This window comes from Penaeus chinensis, chromosome 39 (assembly GCF_019202785.1).
Source record: "Penaeus chinensis breed Huanghai No. 1 chromosome 39, ASM1920278v2, whole genome shotgun sequence".
Taxonomy (NCBI): Eukaryota; Metazoa; Arthropoda; class Malacostraca; order Decapoda; family Penaeidae; genus Penaeus; species Penaeus chinensis.
The window spans coordinates 24,531,522-24,533,455 of NC_061857.1; the positions used below are offsets into that span (position 1 = coordinate 24,531,522).

Sequence of the window (1,934 nt, forward strand, 5' to 3'; positions counted from 1 at the left end):
TTCTTCCTCTTCCTCCTCCTCCTCCTCCACTTTCCTCTCCTCCTCCTTCCCCCATCCTCTTCCTTCTCCTCCACCTCCTCTTTCTCCTCCACCTCTCTCTCCTCCTCCTCCTCCTCCTCCTCCTCCTCCTCCCATCCTCCTTCTCTTCCTCCTCTCCCTCTTCCTCTCCCCCCCATCCTCCTCTTCCCCTCATCGTTCCTCTCCTCCTCCTCCACCTCCCTCTCCTCTACCTCCCCCCATCCTCCTCCTCCTCCTCCTCCTCCACCTCCTATTCCTCCCTCTCCCCCCATCCTCCTCCTCCACCTCCTCCTACCATTCTTCCCCCATCCTCCTCATCCTCCACCTCCCTCTCTTCCACCCTCCCCATCCTCCTCCTCCACCCATCCTCCCTCCATCCTCTTCCACCTCCCTCCCATCCTCCCCCATCCTCCTCCTCCTCTCCACCTCCTCCTCCCACTCCTCCACCTCCCCCATCATCATCCTCCTCCTCCTCCTCCATCCTCCCCCTATCCCCCCCCCATCCTCCTCCACCTCCCCCCCCCCCTCCTCCCCCCATCCTCCTCCTCCTCCTCCGGCAGCAGTCAGTCCGTCACCAGCCGCGCGAGAGAGAGGATGGCGCACCGTGACCTCCTGGAACAATGTCTCGTGGATTTACACCGGATCGGCGTGGTCAAATTTGGCAACTTCACCTTGAAGAGCGGCATGCAGTCCCCGATCTACTTCGACCTGCGCATGATCATCTCCTACCCGAAAATCATGGTATTTGGCCCGAGAGATTCCGTGCCTCGTCGTCGAGCCCGGCGTGTCCTGAAACTTACCTTTTATTTTCCAGGAAATGTGGATCGCGTCTTCGGGTTTTTTTTTTAATTTCATTATTTGTTGGTGGATTCTGGTTGTGGTTTGAGGGTTTTTTTTAGGGTTGTCATGGGCGTGGGTGTGTGTTGGTTGTATGGTGTACGTGAGAGAGCAAAGAGAGGGTTTAAATTGTACTTTTTTTTTGTTTGTTTGTTGTAATGGTGAGCCTTTCCTTGATGGTAGTGTTGCCTGTGAGATTATTTTTGTTTTTATTTGATTTTCGTCTTTATTTGCGTCTGATTGATGTCTTTGTTTTTGTTGTCGTTTTTATATGTTTTCTGGTTTGTGTTTGTGATGTTGTCTTTGTTGGATATTAATGCGTTTGTTCGTATTTTACATTAATGGTATTAACGTAGGAGGAGCGCGTCGACACCTCACTAATTTCATAATGTTTCGTGTGAAAGTCTTTTTTTTCGGTTCGTGTAATAAAATACAAGTATGCTTTGTTATGTTTTTAAAAGGCTTACAAATGGATAGGATTCATTTATTGATTTCATCTATTATTAATTTCATCACATTTAAGACGCAGTTCATGCCCGAAACTCTTACAGACAAACAACAGAACGTTAATATCTGGAAAGGTACCAATCATATTTTTTCAAAGATTTTCGCCGTTGTATCGAATTGTTTCGTAAGTTATGACACAAGAATCATCTCATCTAGTTAAAGTTTATGGGGTTTTATAACACGATGACGCAAGTGTTGGTCATAGGCATTGTAAAAATAAGTATTTTGATAGGCCTATGGAGGTGTCAGGCCCATGCCCGATGGACATACCTTTGTAGGCCTACGTTAATATTCATTTGTTTGGTATGTGCTGGTTTGTATCATGACAAGTCTTCGTATTACGTACTGTCAGGACACACACGTGTACATACGTGCATACATGTGTACGTATATCCACATCATTCATATATATACGCACAAACACTCATACTCACACACTCACTCATACTCACACACACTCACACTCAAACTCACACACTCATACTCACATACTCACATACTCACATACTCACATACTCACATACTCACATACTCACATACTCACATACTCACATACTCACATACTCACATAC

The 1,934-nt window shown here is 46.8% G+C and overlaps 1 protein-coding gene across 1 annotated transcript in view; it reads left to right on the forward strand.

Moving 5' to 3' along the window:
* The first annotated feature begins 588 nt into the window (after window positions 1-588).
* The window catches only part of LOC125046569 (uridine 5'-monophosphate synthase-like), a 19,629-nt gene continuing 18,283 nt past the window's right edge, over window positions 589-1,934 (forward strand). The window contains exon 1 of the mRNA XM_047644356.1: window positions 589-759. Within this exon, the coding sequence (XP_047500312.1) occupies window positions 613-759 (147 nt within the window). The 5' untranslated portion in view covers window positions 589-612. The remainder of the gene's footprint in view (window positions 760-1,934) is intronic.